Consider the following 20,724-nt stretch of genomic DNA (forward strand, 5'->3'; position numbering starts at 1 on the left):
ACACAGATGAAAAACTCATGTTCCTTTCCTTATCTGGATGACTTAACAAATACTAATGGGGAAAAAAGTTCAATAATAAGCTTGAATTAATTATATGTTTATCGAGACACAGTGAAGTAAATTAGTATGAGAAGCAGGCAAAGAGCCAGATGAGCAATAAAGAGTTTTAAGACTATCTGGAGACAGACTTGAGAACGTTATAGTCATCAGGCAGCTGAAAACAGCCTCAGGGTAATTATAAGCATTTGCAATCGATTAAAGACAGCATGATTATTTTATGAATCTTTGTTAAACCTGCATTAAAACTTTAAATTATTTGAACATTTTACGGTTTCAAGCACATCTTTGTCGGTGGTCATCATACATTTGATTCTGGAAAAATATGTGTGCAGGAAAGTCTCAAAGGAGTTATTTACTCAATGTTTTTTAAAGGAGATACTAGGAATCCAGGGCCCATAATACAGATGGGTGTCATCTCAGAATATCAACCCTCTTACAACACAGGAAGCAGCCTCTCTGCAAGCAGCTCAGCTTTTCAAGTTCTGGGGATAATTCGTTCTTTCCCAGGTTCTTTAAAGAACAGTATTCCAATCCTATAGCATTGCACTCAATTTATTTGATAACAACCATCTTCTTTGGGCAGGAATGGGGAGAATGCTCTGTTCTATCTTCATAGTTTCACAGACCTCTTTACTTAGAATCCTCAGTAATACAGATTGCACTGCTCTCCCCCTTGAGATGTTATTGTATTTTGTGTCTTTCTCCAAAATGCTCCTTCAGATTGAATTTAAGACATCTTTTTTAGTTATGTGACCAGGTACCTCACACCACTGCCTTCATCTGTTTCTGGTGTACAAATAATCTGAAACCCTTTTGTACAAATAATCTGAAAACCTTGTGTATGTAGGAGGGGAGATCCATGAGGAAGTTTCCAAGAGAGAGGTGCCCTCTGAACTCTTTCCTGCAGCTAACCTCCCCTCTTACTAATCAGTGACACTCTCAATTACTTCTGCAGCCTCCATTTGCCATACGAATGCCTCCTTTAGCCTCACAGAGAAAATCTCCTTGTTTTGTTTCTTTTCTTTACAAAAGTTAAATTACCACCTAAGGGAATGGCAAATAACCTTTGCCAAATATATGTAGTAGGAAGGTCAAAAAAACTGTAAGCAAAGATATCTTTGTCCTGGAAGCAGTATCACATAAATAAAAAATGATGGTTGTATATCAAAGGCATGCTGGGTTGAAAAACACAGGCTAGGCATTTGAACAAAGGAGTGGAGTTTCTTAACCTTTTAAAATATAAAATACAGAAGGGTTCTAAAATATTACTTCCACCACTTCAAAAGATAACAGGAAATAAACCAAAATTAATTTTGCAGAAACAATATTTTTCCCTCAACCTTTCTAGATAAAGTGCAGAATCTTTCTATTTGCTTTGGCACCAACAAAACATTAAAAATAAATGCTTTCCAACAGTTAGACTTTCTCCCTTTCATCTTTAAAATGCAGAGATAGCTAAACTGTAAATTGCACAAAATTCACAAATATCTTCTTGCAATGATTGATAGGTTTCTTCACACAGAATTTACTACTACTGAAAAGTATCTACAAATTCCTGTAAAATACTGTGAAGTGCCTGAAGCGTAAGAAATTAATTACAAAAACATGTCCCTTGTTGATACACCATAGAGATAAAAAAAATTATGCTGGATTCCAGGTCAATTACTCTTGTTATGTAGCCTGGGCTCACACATTCAGGTCTCAAATCACTATTTCATTTGTCTTCCTGTGTGATTAAATGCGTAACGGTCTTGATATTACTATTTGGGGACTGGCCACTGTCAGATGCCAGTCCATGGGTGAGGCATGATTGCTATTTTAAACTTCATTTTGTTTGCTTTGAACTTGAAATAATAAAATAAAGATGCAATAATTTGGCAAGGATTGCTCAAAGTGTTTACAGATGTCAGTGGCTCTTTGAAACTCTACAGTTTATAAAGGTGTAAGCTGTATATTGACAGTATCTGGTCTGAAAATGCCGTTACAGAAAAGGGTGCTGATGGCCCTAAAAAAGAGTTCAGAGACTTAGTGGATTAACTGCCCAGTCTCTACACCCATTTATAAGAAGGAGATGCACAACTATCCTTTGCAGCACAGCGAACCTATGGTTTGACCTGAACAGTCAAGAATGAAAAGAGTAGGAACTGATTTGGCTGCTTAAATTACATCAATTTGGCTTGTACATACTGTGTGGACAGTAATTTTAATAAGCAGGTTAAGAAAGGCATCAATCTACCACATAATTTTGCTGCATTTTATGCTGCCTGCTTTTTAACTCTGCAAGACAACTGTCCTTAGTGACATTTGAAGTGCAGAATTGTCCTCGAACACTTTATCCTAATACAAAATTTTCTTAAACAAAATCAGATTTTGTGTCCTGGACAGGCCTTTATCCTGTTTTATCTCAAGGAACTAAACACACTGAGAACAAGTGAACTGACTACACCATTTTCTCTGGCAGTTTGATCTAGATCATCCCAGCAGAGAGAAAGGATGGGGGAAAAGACATCTAATTTGATTTTCATAAGTTCATCTGAGTTTATACACTAAAAGTAAAGATACAATTGCAGTAAATCAGATGAAAGAAAACATTAGCCAAGTCTGCCTACGTTAAAATGTTATCTTTTCCCACCTTCCCACTAATTAACTGTGTGTTGGCCTCGCATTTGTTACCTGCAAGACTCTGTTAGCGACAAAAGACCACGGCTTTACTAAAATCTTTCATTAGTTATTCAGCATAATTAAGTCAGCAGCAGCAAAACCCTTTCTTTGATTATTAGCAATATTTCTTTTTGTTTAGCTTTGTGTTAGAATAGTCAGCCTACCTACAATTTTACTTGGGAAAAAAGCCCAGCAGTTCAAAACTTCTATGTCAATTATTTAAGAAACGCATTTCTACATCACTTCTTCAACACCCAGCTAGTTAATGAAAAAACTGCATCCTTCAAATCCTTTAACTTTCTTTGTAGGTGTAGACTTGAATCTTCTAGCATTTAAGCTGAGGAAGTGTTAAAATATTAAAGTTGAATATACTCATCTACTTTAAAAAAAAAAAAAAGAAATGAGAGTTTTAAAAAAGGATAATATGGGGAAAATAACTCTTGGCACTGCAGAAAGAAGCATTTCCAATTATAAAAAAATTTCTAACTCTCTGATAATGAAAAGGAATCTATGATAGACTGCAAGATAAAAATCAAAAGCAACTCAATTCATAGGATAAAAAAATAGGATATTGATAAATTGACACAAATTATTTCAGCCTCTTTTAGAGGTGTAAGGGATCTGATCTGGTTTAGCACAGTATTTACTTTAAATATGAGCCAAATTTACTGCAGGAAAATTTATTTTAAATATGGAAGTCACATTTTCTTTCACGGAGTGAAATTTTTCCTGGAAACAATTTCAGTAATACAACTAAAGTATTTTGTTGTAAATGATTAAATTAAATCACTACACAAAACACTCTTTCAGAAAGGAAAGAATTGGAATTCTGCTTGCTGCTGGAACCAGTCAGTCTAACAGCTTTTTCATGTTTTCTAACTTACAAAAAGATGGTGACAAGGGGAAAAAATAAAGGCTTAACACATCAGAATCTTTATTCCCATATCTTCTCAAGAGCCATTTACTGTTATGGAAACATCATTTAACATTATGATACATACCTTGAGAAGGAAAGATCATCACATACAAAAAATCCCCAACAGGGTAATTGTTCTGTTTGCACAAGTGTCAGTACTTCAGAAGCCTGTACAGAACATATTAATAATCTCTTCCTAATATGAATTTAATTCTAATGCCAGTGTTGATTTCCCACTTATTTTAATGTTTAATACTATTTTGTTACAATTAGCTGCTCCAAGCAGTTAAACCAAACAAGGCCTCCAACTAGAATTTGACTTCAGTTCTATATGAGCTGCAAAAAGAAATAAATCTCATACTGTGGCAGATCCTGTCAGGCAATCTGAGAAATGGGACTGGTATCTTCCAGAAGGAGTTGCAACCAGCCTTAGCTGCATTAACACTTTGACCAAAGGGATGGGTTACCTCTGGACTTCCACCCCATGACTGCATGCCCAGTCTTGATTTCTTTCTAAAACAGGCTCAGAAGCTAATGGTAATGTTCCCTTCCTCAAGCTCTTCTGGGGTTCTTGGGCCAACTCTTCTTTATAAAACCCAAACTATTGCTGAGATTATTTATTTATAAGTATTTCACATCTATAGACACATCTAATGGTTTTCTCAAACACAGAATCATAGAATAAGTAGAGTTGGATGGGATTTCAGAAGGTCACAGTCCAACCTGCTGCTTAAAGCAGGGTGAATACTGAATTCCTACTTCTCCACTTGCCAAGCTTTAACACTAGGCCAGAAATAAATGATAGATGCTCTCTATTAACCCCTCTCCCTTTGAAGAAAGAAAAATTAAAGAGAATATGAGAGACTTACAGATTGGAAACTAGACTACACAGCTTTAATGAAACACTAATGATGAAAGAGAAAATAATATATTTTGTGCAAGTATAGAATCATGGAACCATAGAATCATTAAGGTTGGAAGGGACCTTAAAGATCATCAAGTTCCAAGGCCCCTGCCATGAGCAGGGAACCCTACCACTAGATCAGGTTGCACAAAACCTCATCCAACCTAGCCTTAGAAACCTCCAGGGATGGGGCATCAACAACCTCCCTGGGCAACCCATTCCAGTTCCTCACCGCTACAGTGAAGAATTTCTTCCTAGAAGAACAAAACCAATATCATGCTTGCCCCACAATAACGCTCACATCACCACTAAGGCTGTGGGGCAATTTTGGGATAATACTGGACTCCTGGACTCAGCAGCAAATGAATATTGGATTCAGGAACACCCAGAGTGGGATCAAAGACAGAAGAACAGATGCATTCCTCTAAGACACCAGCTAGAGATGAAGTGCAGAGTTGCAGGTTAACTTAAAACTTGGGCTGCATTTAAAATCTTTCATGGTATGGGCTGAAACTATGCACACAGACAGACAAAAGACAACACAACACCCCAAAAAAACATCCAAAATGCCCAGATCACACAAATTGTTAGAAAGGGGGCAGACTGTTCTGTATATACAACATGCAGACTTTTTTTTGCACCTTTTCCTGATGTACATGATAGTGATTACTGATCAGAGTCAGATCGCCAATCTGTCTTGGCCAGTATGGCATTACCTGTGGACTACTGAAGTCAGAACTCCATAGAGGCTCATAGAAAGACTGAATAGAACCTTGAATAATCAAGGTTGGAAAATACCTTCAAGATAATCAAGTCCAACCATCTGCCCTACAACCTGTAACCACTAAACCTGAAACACTACTTCCACTAGTTTTTTGAACACCTACAGGGACGGTGCCTCCACCACCTCCCTGGGCAGCCTGTTCCAATGCCTCACCACTCTTTGTGAAGAAATTTTTCCTAAATATCTAATCTGAACCTCTCCTGGTGCAACTTGACATCATTTTCTCCTGTCCTTCCACTAGTCACCAGGGAGAAGAGGCCAAACCCACCTTACTACAACCTCCTTTCAGGTAGTTATAGGTCTCCCCTCAGCCCCCTGCAGGCTGAATAGCCCCAGCTCCATCAGCCTCTCCTCATAAGACCTGCCACATGTCACATCTGGGGATGATGTGTCACTGAAAGTGCCACTGGTCTGAAACATTTCTTACTGTCAGGCATCTGTGTTACATAAGTCACACCATAGCAAGAGTCTTACCCAAAAATCAAGGACAAAATGACATCATGTCTGAACTGCATTCTCAAATTAAATAATGAAACTTGAATAATTTAAAACTAGTATTTATGAATAGTACTATTCAAATATTAATTATAAAATCTATTTGAGGTTTTAAATTAAAAAAATATACGTAAAAAGTATCTTTTAGCTGGTAAAATACTGTCTTCATAGGTACACTGGTACTTAAATGCACAAACTCACAAAACTCATAAATAAATACTCTCTTCTGCAGGCTTTTTGGATGGATATTTTTTGTGTGTTCCTTATCCTATGCCTGGTGCTTTTAGGTGCTGCTTTGTTATAAATAGGAATTCTCCTATTCATCATTTTCTATTGTTCTAATTTAAGAATTTATTACGCAGCCAGGAAACAAAAATCAATAACACCTGACCTGCAAAACCCAGATATTATGCCCAGCAAACTGCTGAAGTGAGCATTTTTTCCATAACTTAAGGATTTAACTTTGAAAATAAGTTTTAAAATGTTCATCCAAACCAGTCACGATTACTTATGAATAATGGATGCATCAGAAGAAAACAGGTCTGATTGCAAAGCAATTTTCCATAGGAAAAAAAATCATAACATTAGTTAGATAATGCACCTATACTAGAGAAATCTGTCCAGTTCTCCTCTCAGGAGGCAGAAATATCTGTACCAACTTGGCTGAGTCACTGAGCTGGACGGTGCTATCTTGTGATGCTGCCATCTGTGTGGCAATTACTCTATCACACAACCATCAAATCAGCACCTTTCAGAAAAACTTAATGAACCCCAAAAAGAATACACATTGTCTGCTCCAAGCCCACCTCTTCAAGTTCTTCACTCTACAGAATTTCTCTCCCTACAAGTAGTTTAGTATATAGGAATAGCAGCTCACTCTTGCCAAGACTTCTGACTTACACTCACCATTGCTTCAGCTTCTGGCCATCAAATGCATGCCAACAAACAGGAGAGCTTCACCATACAATAAACAGTTCTATGTGTGAAATCTTAAACGTTGCATCTTGAATTATCATCTTATATTTCTACATTCCAAAAACAAGAGAGCTTGCTAATAACTTTTATGATTCATAAATACTGGCAGAATAAAAGCTGGATAAGTTCTCCATTTATCAGCTAACTCTAACATGGAAATTATCAAATAAACCTGTAAATGTTGATGGATTTTAGAAACAGATTTCTCTGAGGTGCTGTGAAATGCTGACAGAACCATAACTGTTCACAAGCAAAACATAGTCTGTTGGAAGACTATAAAGATGTAATGTGTCTGCTTTCAGCAGAATTATGGATTTGACTAAAATCACCCTGCTAAATAAATACTTACCATAGTCGTTATCATAAAAAATGATGAACTTCTGCCAGGCATATTCTGTGACCACCCTCAAGATGACATCATTTAAGTAGACAGGGGGCCGGACGGAGAGCGTGTAGTCATCATTGCGGTTGCTCCTGGTGAGCCCACAGCCGCTCCTTGGCGTTCCTGCTGTTGAGCGTTGGATGAAGAGATGAGGGATGTGCATGGCATCTGCCAGCGACTGCAGGGATCCTGCTGACGTACAGCCAATGGAGCTGACAAGGGCCAGGATGCCCTGGTTCATCAGGTCACAGGCTGTAAGAAAACACAGCAGTATCTGAGGTGAGAGTGGTTCAGTGCATAAGGACCATTTTGCTATGTAAAAGCAGACACTAGGCATTGAAACACAACAGGTTCCTTCAAGCAAAATGTGGATAAAATTTCAGACCTAAAAATCATTAAAATCACGAGGCTTCTCTATTCACTTTGAGATATCTTGTGGTGAAAGCTGGAAGACTGCCCTGTCCACCTTGCCCAGAAATTAATAATCCCTTGAAAATGAGACCCATGCCTGGGCCTTCTGAGGAACATTAAGAACTGATTCCAGCTACCTAATTAACATGACTACCCAAGGAGACAAGCACTCTTCCAAGTCTAGCACAATGCCTCCATGAATAGGATCTTCACATTATACAATGAAAACTTGATGAAATAACAGCTCAGGCTTGCTGTAAACTTTTTAAGACAACTGAATATTATTTTGTACATTTACTTGTTCAAGCAAAACCCGAGTTACTCTTGAGTTTCAAGAGATATATTCAATAATTTCAGGTATCTTAATTTAAAAAAATCAAAAAGAAAAAAACCCACCACCCAAAAGCTAGCATTATAAATAGCAAAATGCTTTCAAAATTCACTGAAAAGTTTATACACATTTATTCTTCTCACTTCTGTAAGACAGGCACGGAGTTGTTTATGCAAAAATTAACTCCTTGTAATTAATGGTCCTATTAATGAGGGCTGAGTTACAGCTGATGGTCTCAAGTACAATACCAACGACATTCACATTCATAACCAAGGTGGTTATCATTATTAATTTTAATGCAATCAATAAATATAAAAATAATTAATAATGATTGTGTCTAATTTTTAAGGATTACCCTGTGAAATAAGGCAGACTCAAGTGTTTATATTGGGTTTCTAACAGACTAGAGAGCTTGAATGAAGAAACAACACAGACTTGTAAGCGTAATTCCCCAGAGTACACCCAAGGCTAAATTTTGAAATACTCTATTTGCCACTTGTAAAGCTACACGTGCATTTAGTCATGTAAATTAGGTAATGGGACGGTAAAGCATAATACATAATTACATATGAATATCTAATACTAAACTGTGCAATTACTTATTTTGCAGGAATATTCTGCACACACAACAGGTGCAGGCAAAAACAAGAAACCCACATGTGAGAATATAGTCCCCTAAAAATACAAACACATATTTGAGTGCCAGACCTGTTGTCTCATATCATATGGCTCTTAGTCACAGTGACTAATGTTTTAATCTACAAACACTTATTTGCAGTGTGAGGAACGGAGTTCTACATTCAGGCCCATGTGGAGATTGACTTCATAGCCAAAGGACAGCATGAGAGGTCAAGAATACAAAGAACTATCTTCTCATAAAAGCAGTGTGTTAATCTCATTAAGATACAGAGATCCGGCATGTGCCACAGTGGATTCTCGGGGCATACTGATACTGCTGACGAATTCCAATGGGAATACTTCAGAATTCTTTCATGCAGCTAAATTTGGAAGGGGAAGTGACCCCACAGAAAGGCTGAAAAGAGTTTTGGCTTAGGAAAAAGTGATCTCTCTGTATATGCTCTAAATATAGCTCAGCTTTTAGGCCCAATTCTGTTCTTCATCTTAATTTTTTTTAATAACCACAAGCATTCTTTTTCAAAAAAGTACTGAGTATCATTGGTAATTGGACAGAAAGATTATCAGCATCTCACAAGTTTCTAATATTCAGAACATTTCAAAACAATCTTGTTAGCTATTCATCCTTTATGCTTCTTGTTACATTCTTCATAATCACTTTCAACACAGATAAAAAGCTTGGCAAGTTATCTTTTTTGGGAGATGCTGAATCTCTTTCTTGGTGTGGTTCTCCTGGACCAAGTATGTAATATCTAGGTTGCATATCCCAGTGAGAATGCTACTGCTTGAGTAACAAGCTATTTTTATTGATATATTTATCTACCTATCAATAAATACCTATAGCTATCTATATATCAATAACTATCTTTATGTCTAGATACTGATAGATGAATAAAATTGCTGTCAGATCTTGCTAGAGTCTCCTATTAGTTCAATTAAAATTTAAGTCTACATAGTTCTGCAGCCACCTATTCAAATATGTAAGTATGACCCTCCAGTCTCTCAAACATTACTTTTAAAAATATAGCAGAGTTGAACTGCCTTGGAAACAGTTCTTGAAAATGTCTAACTTTCCCAGCACACTTTGAGACTGACAATAACCTGTACACTCCCTCTAATACCATGAAGTGGGAAACATGTTTTTGTGAAAATTGTTATTGAAACATGAAGGGGAAGAAAACAGAACGGAACATTTAACTCCACAGGACCGAATGCTAATACTGGCAAACAAACTGAATAAAGGATTAAAATCTTCTCTCCTGACACTGCACCACATTTGTTACAATAGCCCCGGGACTGAAGTTGCCTGTGTGGCTCTTTCTTCCATGATATGCTTATGAGAATCGTTTGTGCTGGATTGGGGCAATATGCACTTCATTATGCTCTCAAATGTACCTTATTTCTCTGCACTTAGAGACTATTTAATACACAGAGAGTTAGCTGCGGGAGGAAGGACTGTTATCTCAGAGGTAGGCTTTTCTAGAAAATCAGTGCATGAGTCGCAGAGTTCACCTCTGAGTCAGTCTGACTGGATTATTTTTTGAACAGAAATATAATTTCTACAATACTCATGCATACAAAATAAGGCCTATATGATACATCAAGCTATCATGTACAATAGTCATAACTTCCTTAGCTAAGCAGAACTTCTGTTGGCTTCAGTGGAAGAACTGATTGGTAAAAAGCCTGAGTTCTGTATGTTTTCTTAACCCTTTTTTCCCTTCACAAACAAAAGCTTATTAAATCCTGTTCCTAGTGATCCAAATCTTTCCACTATATCTTATCAATTGACGAAAAGCTGTATTTCAAACATATTTGAAATTGTGGTTGCATTCCCTTCCTGAGCCTGAAATATCCAAGTTATATTTGATCCCATCTGCAATAAAAATTCCACACACTCACATACCCATACAAACTCACACATATATATGTATACACGCACACACACAAACATATACACACACTTAAATGCTATCTTGCCATTCAAAACTCTGTTACAGTTTAATTTACTATTATCTCCTTAGAGGTTGTATTTCTAATCTGGTACTTAGTCAACTGCCAATATGATCAAGGAATATTAGTTTGCTATCAACTAGATAATGATAAATTTTGTTGGCTCTTAAGATCTCAGTGAGGATAGTAGAAATATCAAATTCAAATGGACTTCTGCACAGCTCCATTGCAAGTTATCAAAGAAGGAACAGAAAATTAGTAAGGGATTATAAAACACTATTGTTTCATACCATAAGTTATGTTTAAACATAAATTGTCCAGAAAGTAATTAACCCTCATAACTACCGGGTAGCAGATGCTATTAAAAACTGGATCTTTACTAGCTAAAGAAATAAAACAGCACAGAATTTTACGCAGTGCATAGAGAGAATATCAAGAATGTCTATAAAATAATATAAAATGTTCTCCACTGTAGATATGAATAGCATGTATAACATAGACTGGCATGCACCAACTATTACATTTAACTCTTCAGCTTGTCTTGTTATTCTCAAAATGCTATTACTGAATTTCCAATGCGGGTGGCCTGATTGCCAGTAACATAAAGTGATCTTTGGGAGTAAATTCTCTTCTTAGTGTGGCACTGTATCTTAAAAAAAACAACACTAATTTTGTGTTCAATATGCTACTTTTTAAAATAAAGAGCATAGCCAATGCAATTTGAAATAAATAATTTACATCTAGGCTATCAGCTTCTACAAACATTTCCAGCAAAGCAGAATTTAAATGGCTATGGTAATAGATGTATTCTCTGTGAAACTGAAACAATGGTGGGTCCTTAAATAACTACTTGTTGCTTTACTTTAGAAAGAAAACCAACCAACCAAAAACAACAGAGAAATCACCAACCTATAAATAAGAGCAAGTTTAAAAACAGATGTAGAAGTAAATAAGAAGCACGCAAAAAAAACAAGGACTACTGAGATTTAACTGCTGCTAGAAATGTGATCATTTTCTTACTTATTTCTCCTTGGAAATAAATTATAACAATTCACCATCATATACCACAAATTGACAATCCAAATTGGAAAAAAATAGCATAAGATCTCTGGAGGCTTCAGGAACAGTCTAATTTAAACAGTCCCATTTAAATTGCTGGTTAAAGTCAGACCAACATTCAATTTTTATTTATGTTTTTTAAGCCAAATATTGTGCATAAAGAGTGAACAGTATCCTTATAGATAATCAGAGATGTATTCTAGAGTCCTTTTCATTTCCTGTAATCTAGAAACTACCAGGCTTCTTACAGAACAGTAGTGCTGTTTGACTGAGTATATGCTGAGTGAAATCAGATATAACCATTCTTCCCAGATTCCTGGTCCCATGGGGCCTGTCTTGGACACCCCAATGTCCTTCCCTTGGATGTCATTTTCAAAGCTGGCAACATTTCAGTCTCACTGCTCCTGGATGTTTTCCACATATTACCTACATGGAGTAGTGCCTCAAAGCTATTTTGCTCAATGTGAAGCTGGGGAAGGGGGGGGGGGGGGGGGGGGGGTGGGGGGTGGGCAGGGGAGGGAACCGATATCTCTGTTTCGGGATAGAGAACGAGGAGTTACAAACAGGGTTTTTCCCTGGTGCGTCTGCTCTGTGTTTTAGAAGTGCTCTGGGGACTCTGAAACCGGGAGGACTCCATACAATTGGGCCAAATTATCTTTCCCTTGATTTCTGTAGAAGATGAGCACAGCCTTTCCACAAAAACATTTTTTTTTATCTTCTTACTCTCTCTTGGAGCCTGTATGATTCAGCCCCAGATGGAAGACAGATTCCCTAACAGGATACTCAGATTCATTCCCTATTTCAACAAAACAGCTCAGAATCTGCAGTGCAGTCAGAGGTCAGGGAGAAAAATCTAGTCCGTAAGAACCTCAGGTTTTCCCCATACATTCACCAGGAAGAGAGTATTTATGATTTATTACTGCATTCTGGAAATTTTTTATCCCTTCCATCACCCTATATGTACCAGTCCACATTCAAATCAGGATAAGCAGCCGATTCAAGGGCCAAACACATCATCAGGTGACCTGGGCACCTACACATGGGTAACAGGTAATTAGAACTTCTACATAGCTTTGACAATAGAATTTATTATTTCTTTCTTATTTTGAGCATTATTATTTCCTGGCTGCTTCTCAAACCTTTCTTAGTTTCAGGATGCTGATAAAGACTGAGGGACCATAGCATGCAAATTCCCTGTTGCAAAGCATACAGTATAAGGTTAAAGTCTGGATTTCTTTCACTGAGGTGTTCTGCTCCCTCCTCGTCAAGTGGGCACACTAACCACAATGCAACTTTTTTAGTCTTTGTCACCTTTAAACATCAGTCCCAAAACATTAATTAATTTGTTGCAGCAAGGTTATGTATTGAAAAAAAAAAAAGCCATAAAAACTTATAAGAAGTTTAAACTACAGGTCTTTTTGCTTGGTGTAGATAATCTCAGACGCTAGAAGTAAAGATAAAATGTGATTATGAAACCCATGATCAAGTGAGCTTGGCCTCATATTTTCAATAAGGCTTTTTAATCACTTTTGGGTAGCAATTCTGTTCTTGCAAATAATTTTTCTTTCATAACACAATGGCTCATCCCAGGCTTAGAATGGAATTATTTCAAGATGAGTGACAGCACATTTTTAATACATCCTGAAAACGAGTCAGAAGGAAATAATGGTAAGATTGGGGGGGCAGGAGAATATTTTGACTGGATTTTAAAGAATATTCTCCTCTGCAGTGCAGATGAGTCTATCCTGCTCCTTTTCTTGAAAAGGTTATAGAAAGTCACTTCATTTACATACTTTCTGTAAACATTAGCCAATCTCCCCCTCCCCTCCACTACATTATACAAAACTCAGACTGCTAACAGTTTTTAAAATTCACTTGTAATTAACCTTAAAGGGATTTTAGTTTGTCCTCACTGCAAAATAAACTTGTGTTTGAGTCTTAACAGCTGTGCTTCCTAAGCCTTGGGATTTGTTTAGGAAAAATAATCCAAACTTCTGATTTCTAAGAGTAAAAAACATTACCAGAGAGTGCATTTGCATGTCTGTTGCACAAAACGCCACAACCAATTTTGGATGTTTTTACTGAAAAGCATTTTGTGACAGTCTTTTCTGAGTCAGATTTCTTCCTGTATACAGGCTTTGCCGATTTTTGTAATGTTAAATCCATCACATTAAAGTTTAATAATACATCTGACCCTTGAAAAACTAAACTAGAGGTCTCACAAGTTTGTAATGAGGCAAAATTTATACACAAAAGGTATTGTGACATCATCTCTTGCATGATGAAATGGGAGAGCTCGAAAGAAGCTCAGCTTGCAAAGGCTACCAAATGGAAGGCTCTGCAAGTTATCTTTTTGGACAAAGGTCCAGATTTTTTTTTAATTTTTTTTTCCTGAAAGTCAACCTGCAGCTCTTCTGTTCAATTCTACAGAGGTACACAAAGGGCACATGTCTTGCCAGCATACCACACCAGGCAAAGAAACAGTCATATAACTTCTCATGTTTTTCAAATCTGATTTCACCTGGTATTCAACAAGTAGTGCACCCAGGCTTTGTCCCAGAGAAGTGACACTGGCTCCTAACCCTTCAAGAAGCCTGAACTGCTTTGAAAAAACATTTTAAACCCCCCAACATTTCAGGGAAGTTATACAGCCACAAATCTTCAGCTGAAAAACAGCTTTAGTTGCCATCTCTTCTGGCACATGAACATACTCCCAAAAAACTGCCACAGCTTTTCAGCATGCCTATGGTTGAGAGGTAAAAACAGGCTGTAGAATGGAGAGGTCTGGAAAGAGGAGACTGTGCCAGCCAGCACTGTCATAGAATGGTTTGATACGAGTACTAATGGTGAAGAGGGGTGGAGAAAGAAAGAGGTTAAATCAATGAAAGTCAGCCAGTGGCATTGGAGAAGGGGTTAGAGATGCATCATAAAAGTTACCTCTAGAATCCTGGAATCACAACAGGGAGGTCTATCTGCAAAGCTAATGTAGCCCATTGGAAAATAAGGCATGCAAGGAAATCCAGGCCTAGATTCCAAGAATTACTCAAAAATCCTCCCTTTTCTTTATGCTGATCCCTCAAATTAAAACTTCTTATTTCATGTTTAACCACTGATCGATTACACTTGATTACCTTTTTAATGATGAAGCACCTATTACTTCAGTCTACTGTACAACTTCCTCCATCCCTTACTTTCTTCATCTTCACCCTTGCATTGTTGCTGAATCTTTTAATTTTCCAACCAGCAGTGTTTGAGAAGTTATTAAGCAGCACATAGTGTCTGACACCCTGTTTAATAGATAGCTCGCCTGCTGCAGAGCAGACAATTGCTGCATAGCACCAATCACATGGAAACAAAAGAGCTGAGTCTTAATGCAGCTTAATATAAAAATAAAGGCAATATCAAAAGACAACATCCTGATAGAATCAAAGGAATTTACTCTGTTCTCTGAAAGTCTGTGTAGAAGTGCTGGGGAGAAAAAAAAAAAAATCAACAATAAAACCTGTTTAAACCTTGACATTAACAATTATCATTTTATGGACCTGCTCAAAACAAGCCAGGGCAACATTCTTGCTAAAAGAATAAAACAAGGAACTTGATGCCATTTGACAAAAATTACACTTTCCTTGTCACCTATTGGTCACATTGGCAGGCAATTATGCTTTCCAGCCTTTCTATCTCAGATCTAAATCTACCTTCCTAACTGCTTTTCATTCCTCTGAGCACTGCAGAATGCTTTTCAACCTCTCACTGCCTATTCTCCCTCTTTGCTTAGAATCTGCTCCAGCCCGTCAAAGCAACTTACTTTCCCTCTTCATGTTTCCTCCTCCATCTCTTCCATCTCTACTTTTTTAAAAAAAATCCCTCCCCCACTTCACCCCATCTTCAATGTCAAGAAACAACAAGGTCTAGAGAACTTGGCACTGGATTGAGAAACTGATGGGTTATATCCTGGTCCCACCTCTGCCATTATTTTGTTGCATGACTAATTTTGGATGAGTAATCTGATTCCTCTTACGCTTTGGTGATTGTGACACTTTGACATCTTGGTAAAACACTTTTGTGTGATCTAAATACAGAGGATTAAATTTGTGTTCCCCAAAACCATTTTCCCAAGGTTAGAAAACCCATGTCTTAGCATAATTCACATTCCCAGAAAGTTCTGTTACATCCTCTCTCTTTCCTGAATGCTCATGTTTCACAGCTCCCCCTTCTTGCCCAAACTATTAGTATGGAAACAACAGGCTCTGCTGGAGAGATCAGATGCAGTGCAAAGCACAATACCACAGCCTAGTCCAGGGAAGACAAAAGAACACGCAGCTGGTAGTATTGGTTTAATTGGAAGCCCTACAATGGAAAGAGCTGCCTGTGCTGCCCTGGATGAGCTTGGCATTCTCCCAAATGCAGATATTACTGAACAATACCACTCAGAATAAGACTATCTCCCAAAGGAGAAGAAATCTGTGAACAGCAATCTGGGAGAGCGTTCCCCCTTAGAGTGCAAACAGCACCCAGGGAATGTTCTGCTTAGAGGACAGTAGAGCAACTTTTTTTTTTTACTTTTTTTTTTTTTTAATGTGGCATTGCAGGGAGAAGTATTTTCATAAGCCAAAAAAGGCACATTTAATTCTTTTGTTTTGTTTTAAACAAAAGGAAAGAAAATAGAGGCAATTCTACTAGACAAGTGAATCGGACAGAACAATTTGAAGAGCAGACAATACTAAGGCCAGATCATGCATTCGCCATGAAAGAGGACTCTGCATCAGGATAAAAGAGCTTTGTATGAGAGCAAAAAGAAAGCAAGGAAGACAGTACATCAGTTCCAAAAAAACCACGGGTGTGAAAAAACTGAGCAGTCTTTAGGAGTTCAGAACATCAGTTCCATTAGCAACTTAGCCACTCAAGAAAACGCTAGACGAGTCAAAGCTACCATCACCATTATTACTTGCTAAAAACAGACGTTGTGCTTATTTTGCTGACTGATACACAGAATAACAATCACGGTAAAAATGAAAATATCAACTACTTTTTATAGAACACTTTTTTATTTGCAGCCCTGAAAAAGCTTTGCAAAGAAGCTCAGCATCTTCATCTGTATTTCACAGAAGAAAAGAACCAGAAGTGCCAAGGGGCATTTGCACAAGGTCAGAAAGCAAAGTATGGAAATTGTTTTCCATGCCAAGCTAAAACATGTACAGAGACTGAAAATTAAGTCTTTTGTTGCAGCTTTTCATTGTTTCTTTTGCACATTAGCCTGCCATTGAAAAGGTTTTATGTTCTGAGCCAAATATAACTAAGCTTTATGAAGAGGCAAGATTTGAAAGACAAGGTGATATGGCCCACAACAAGAGGATTAAGTGACAACGAGTTCCAGGTGCAAAGTGACTCCAGAGGAAAAGCACTGTTGATTATGAGGGATGGGGCACATGTGCCACAATATTGAGACACAGGCATGTAAACTATGGGGAGTGAATGAGGTACATGAGCTGTAGGTGGGAGACAAAGTCTTGGCAGGCAACACAAAATGCCAGCAGACGTGGAATGTATTGTAAGTAGAAGTATTCAACAAAGTACTAACCATTTCACAAGGGAAATTACAAATATAGTGCTCAATTGAAGGGAAATTTTAAGTTATTGAGCTAGAAGTAGGAATCCGTGCACGGAAAATTCAACTCCTATGAAACAAACACCCACGATTAGGTATTCTGGAGAAAGGCATATACTTGTATCAGACTGGGTATCTGATACTAGCAACTGAGGAATCCAATATTTTGGTTCTTATTACTTACAAACATCCTCAACATGATTTCATATCTAACATGCAGCGTGATTGGTCCTAATAACCTTAGATAAGCTACAAACTCACTAACAAACACAGAAGATGAAGACATGAAGAACACATTTTAAAAGGGTTGAAGGTGCAATGTTTATACAGTGAATACATGAATTCAGAAATATTAAAACAATACTAGTGGGAGGCATGAGGATAGCGAAAATGAGAACCACAGGTTTTCTCAAGGAACAACAACAAAGGAGTATGAAGAGTAAAGGGAAGTAATCACAGCTTTGAGGCCACAGAGAAGCATGTTAAATGTTAGCTAGTAAGCCATGATGCAATGAAATTTGCTGTTGGGAAGTAATAAATCCATTTAGACATCAAGGAGGAAGATGTGGATTGCTGCAATCTGTGAATAATGGAAGATGGCAGAAGATACAGCAAGGAGGCCAGTGACAGTGATACTGTAACAGCTGAAGTGGTAGATGGCCAATACAGTGACAAACGTGTCAGTTAAAAGGGCACTGAGGAAAAATCAACTGGTGCATATTATAGACAAAGCAGCAGCAGGACTTGGCAGCAGCCTCAGCATGGGAAAAGAGGAAGAGAGAAGACAAAACGTGCCTTAGTCTGAGAGTCTATTTTTGCTCTCTTACTCCAGGAATAATAATGGTGCAGCATTCCTTAGGTGCCAGTTGCAACCTTTTACTGAAATTACTTTGACTTTAATGGTTGCAAGGGATGCCAGGAAAAGAAGGCAGTGCAGCTTTTCTTTTCCCTTGACTATTCCAATGTCACAGAAAAAGAAATATGCATAACTCTAAAATAGAAAATATACATTTTCAATAAGGGACATTTGGGTAACACTGAACACTGAGCCTTAATTGAAAGCACCAGTTGTTGTAAACCACACTCACCATGGTGAAACTGCATTGCCAGGAGATTTAAAACCCATCTCTGACAATGAAAAGACACATCCAACAACAGACATACAACTATCAGTAATCAATTGACACAAATCATATTTGGAACCCCTTTGCCTGTAAGTAGCATTTTAGAATGATGTCGCTTCCCTGACAACCACAAAACCATGAGGGAAGGAAAAAAAGAAGTGTTCTCAGCTTTGATAACTGGAGCCTAACCCATTCTCCACAGTCTGCATAGCACAAGACAGCAGTACCATGTGCAGGAACACCATGTGGAGAGAAGCAGAGTCTATTAGCTTGCTTTTTCCTCAAAGAGAAGTTACAATTTTCTTACTAGCTCTCTTAAAAACTTATAATTGATTTGGATCTAAGCACTAGCACGCACTGCATTACTTCAGATACCAGCAACTCTATTGCTTCATTTCCATCTACAATCCCATGGGTGCAGCATTTGATGTAGTGACTGACGTGATTTTCTCCCCTTTCTCCAGCTCTTCCATGAAACACACTTCCATAATAACTCTGTACAATGAGAGTATTGACTCCTCTACACGAGTCTGCCTTCTTGACACATTTACTCATTTTGCTTTGCTATCACCTCATGAGTGTCAAGTGAGTTGGTCTGTCAGTACTGGATGTGAATGAGAGTGGAACCAGGCTTATTGAGTATATTGAGAGCTCCTGGTTGTGGTTTGCAAATAGTGTCTTTCCCTTCATTTTGCTTTTTCTACACAACATCACAGTGGAGACCCAAAACTCAGGGAAATTTACTTCAGATTTCAAAGGCCTCTGGGGCAGCACACCTACGTGTTTAGCTCCAGTACTGAGCTCTGCACCCATAAGAAAAAAAAGACTCACCATCATTTAGCTTGCATAGCTTGCAGGGATGCCTTGAAAATGGCACTGAACCAGACTACTACATACCCGTCTGACCTGCTGTTCAACAGACATCATGCTGTAGGAGAGCAAAGGGGAAAAAAGATAAAAGAACTGACATAAAAATAATTTTCATTCAGGCATGTCCAATACTTTATGAGAGCAAGGAGGTATAGTTATTCCCATTTTACCACAATATTTGAAGTAAGTAACAGATTAGGTGGCTCATCGAGCTGGAGTTACAAAACACAAGCCTGTTTTTCTGCCCTGTACTTAAGTAATCAGTAGAAGGCTGGTCCATATAAATGTAAGTGGCACTGTGAATGCCTAAGTCTGCTGTTTAAATCCTGCAGGCACAACAGAAAAAATGCTTAAGTTTCAAAACTGTTTCTTTAGGACTGAGCAAAGCACAATTTTCTTTGTCATGCGAGCACTGCCAAGGGGCGTTATAGTAATGCCCACATGGTCTTTCTGCCATGGGGCTGGTCTCATCAAAACCCAAACATTGCCTACCTTTCCCACAGCATCTCATTTGCATCCTGCAAGAGGCATCCCATAGAAAAAAGGAAGGTCAGGTTTCAGAAATTTAATTACAGGTGACTAACAACCAAGAATTAATAATTCTGCACAGTAATGTGTGAGTTTGCATAATTTAGCACATTATTAGATTTGAGTGTTAACTTATTTCGTATGTCTGCAATACCCATACACCCAAATAGGTACACATACACAGAAAATACTATGTGACTGCCTCCAACTCCTTGTGCACAGCAATATTCTGGGACAAGCTGCACTGACCAAATGCAGAACGGAGAGAAAAAGGCTTCAACTTAAAGAATACAGTCCCCATCTTTTATGGAAGCCTTTAAGTCATGCAACCATAAAAAAAGTTTAAGGTCAGTGCTTTGTAAAGCTTCAATTAACACAGGTGTATATTTAGTATTAAATATACAAGAGATCACCCAAAATCCAGTGATTTTGTCCCCACAATAGAAAATGAAAGCCTTCTCTAGCCTGAAATTGACATATGAATTAATGCAGCTTTCATTCCTTGTTATTTTACAGGAAAGCAATGTCAAATACCAGGGAATAAGATGATTTGCATATAAGTTTGGAACACATACAAAGACTCAAATTATTACACTTCCCAAAGTAAGAAGTTAAAGCAAAGAGAGGGTAGGGAGGGAAAAAAAATAAAATCCTCTTATTCTCTGTATCACTGCCACTTCAAGAGCCAAAATCAAACAGTGGTAAAATCTAGGGATGTTAAATAAACAAAGGCAAAGAGTAAGCTTAGTATCTTCATACATCTCTAAGATTTGCAAACAGAAACTGGTATAGTATTTAAAACAGAAGAAAAAACCCAAACAAAAACCCCACCCAGCCCTGTTCTCAGTCTTCACCATTTTGAAAAATAAGGACACAGGCCTGAAAATGCAGTAAAACCCCTGCTTAAAGTAATTTCCCCTCTAAGTTAATAGCCTCAACAGTTTCTTCCAGTAAGAAACACTTTTTTTCCTATCATCCCATATTTTTTGACTGTTTGGTGCCAATGGGCACTTAAAGCATCCGAAGTTTC

At 37.7% G+C, this 20,724-nt stretch overlaps 1 protein-coding gene across 3 annotated transcripts in view; it reads right to left on the minus strand.

Annotated features, from left to right (window-relative positions):
* The window catches only part of GRID2 (glutamate ionotropic receptor delta type subunit 2), a 736,483-nt gene that overhangs the window by 297,287 nt on the left and 418,472 nt on the right, over window positions 1–20,724 (minus strand). For all 3 annotated transcript variants that reach the window (XR_007889412.1, XM_051618647.1, XM_051618648.1), the window contains exon 3: window positions 7,145–7,429. Coding sequence is in view for 2 of the 3 variants with exons in the window: in XM_051618647.1 (XP_051474607.1) it covers window positions 7,145–7,429 (285 nt within the window). In the remaining variant the exon portion in view is untranslated. The remainder of the gene's footprint in view (window positions 1–7,144; window positions 7,430–20,724) is intronic.

The sequence above is a fragment of the Apus apus genome, chromosome 4 (assembly GCF_020740795.1).
Source record: "Apus apus isolate bApuApu2 chromosome 4, bApuApu2.pri.cur, whole genome shotgun sequence".
NCBI classification, from domain to species: Eukaryota; Metazoa; Chordata; class Aves; order Apodiformes; family Apodidae; genus Apus; species Apus apus.